Source organism: Rhagoletis pomonella, unplaced genomic scaffold (assembly GCF_013731165.1).
Source record: "Rhagoletis pomonella isolate Grant_MI unplaced genomic scaffold, Rhpom_1.0 Rhpom_scaffold_00003, whole genome shotgun sequence".
Classification (NCBI taxonomy): Eukaryota; Metazoa; Arthropoda; class Insecta; order Diptera; family Tephritidae; genus Rhagoletis; species Rhagoletis pomonella.
Genome location: NW_023458557.1, coordinates 29060727 through 29062577, shown reverse-complemented (window position 1 = coordinate 29062577; position 1851 = coordinate 29060727). Strand labels below are relative to the sequence as shown.

The 1851-nt window shown below is 31.1% G+C and overlaps 1 protein-coding gene across 1 annotated transcript; it reads right to left on the bottom strand.

The window, feature by feature from the left end:
• Positions 1-216: 216 nt before the first annotated feature.
• On the bottom strand, positions 217-609 carry LOC118736155 (acylphosphatase-2; the record flags this gene model as incomplete). Its single annotated transcript, XM_036466252.1, has 2 exons — positions 217-418; positions 476-609. Coding segments are annotated over 2 exons (249 nt in total), but the record flags the coding sequence as incomplete, so codon positions are not given.
• Positions 610-1851: the final 1242 nt, after the last annotated feature.

Sequence of the window (1851 nt, the reverse complement as noted above, 5' to 3'; positions counted from 1 at the left end):
CTGATCCAATACTTTTCGTGTAAAATCCTGTTAAAACGTCAAACATTAAAATTACTCTATGAAGTGAGAGCAAAAAGTGAGTAACAGCAAAAAGTACGGGAACAAAAAAAGCAGCGAGTAAAATCTTGCAACTTCATTTTCTACACAACTCTCCAAAAATTGCTCTCAGTACAGGATTTTGGAGTACGCGATCTTTTTCCCGTAACTTAAGGAATGTATATATCGAAGTTTTCCCAAGCGTTTTATTAAAAACATTAAAATATAAAACTTCAAAACGTATTAAAAAATTTAATATGAGTCACATTAAAATCTGATTTCAAATTCCTTGTAGTCCAAACGGTTATGTATTATAGAGTTCCGCAATAAACATTTCTCAATTTTGCAACCAGGGGAGCCTTCTTTGGAAAGCCAGCTTGTCCTATAAAAAAAATATGTTGGTACGATGTATTTAAAAATATTTCCAAGTAAAACTTACATTTTATCAATTTCCTCTTTCGGGCCCTGCATTTTCCCTACTATAGTTCCTTGTTTGGAGTTTTTAACCCATCCTTTGATTCCGGCCTTATTGCAGAGATCTCTCGTATATTTAGTAAAGTAGCAGCCTAATAAAAAGCATATATGTAGATAATATTAGTGTTTTTGGAGACAAATTTTATTTTATATGTATACATATGTTATTTGCACAAAGCGTGTATGCTGGCAAATGCATTTTTGTGGAACTATTACACTTTTTTTTTTGCTGGTGAGAATTAAAAACTACATTACTACAAGTAATTTCTATTCAAAAAAAGAAGCTGACTTCAATTCTCATTTACAAATTTAAGATTATGGTTAATTTCTTCATGGTCCAAATTAGTATGGGACCACCTGTGAGGTAACACAGGTTTTATAAAAAGAATTATAGAAATCGGTTAACGTGGTCCAAAGTTATGTGGTAACATACATAAAAAAATATATATATATATTCCGACGAATTGTTAACCTTCTCCTTTTTGTGACGCCTGTTAAAAAGACTAGTAATTCTATATTATCAACACTTTAAAATTTTTCTTTCTTTTGTGAATGGTGGAAGTTACTACAAAACAGCAGTTTGAGGTGTTAATACAAATGGAGCTGAATTTTTAAAGAAATATCAGATTTGTATGAAATTTGAAATCCAAGCCTGATTGCAAAACTTTAATCAGTTATCAAAAATTCAAAATGGCGGATCCAATAAAGATTCGAACGCCTCTTTTTAATTTTTGAAATCTGATTTTAGTTTTGTAATCAGCCACTCGAAAAACCTCTGGATATAAAATTTCATAAAAATCTGAATTTTTTTTAAATCCATCCTCCATTTTGCATTCGCCATTTAAAATTTTTAAGAACTGACACTGACTTCAGATTCGTAATGAGCAAAAACAAAAACCATTGGATACACCCAGAAAAAGTTTAGTTATAATAACCAAGATAAGACTAGATAAATATCTAGTTGGTGAAAGTCTGAAAATTACTTGAGATCAGAGATGCCCAACAAACTATATGAATCGATTTCGTTTCGTTAGCGAGGAAAAAAAACGTATCAAAATAATTTCGTTACGTTTCGGAGCTAAATTAACGAAACAAAACTCAATCGTTAACGTTCAAACGAAATAAATCAACGCATAGTTTTCATTTTAATCTGTGTTGGCAATACCTAAGCGACACGCATTGCTCTCGTATTTAATATCTACAAACAAAGGCGAACGAAGTTAGCGTACTTGAAATTTGAAAAATAATTATAAAAAGTCAACAACTTAACCCCAAAATGAGAAGGAAAAAGGAAAGTTTTATCCGGAATTTGTATAAACAAAATACAGATGCCACGATGGC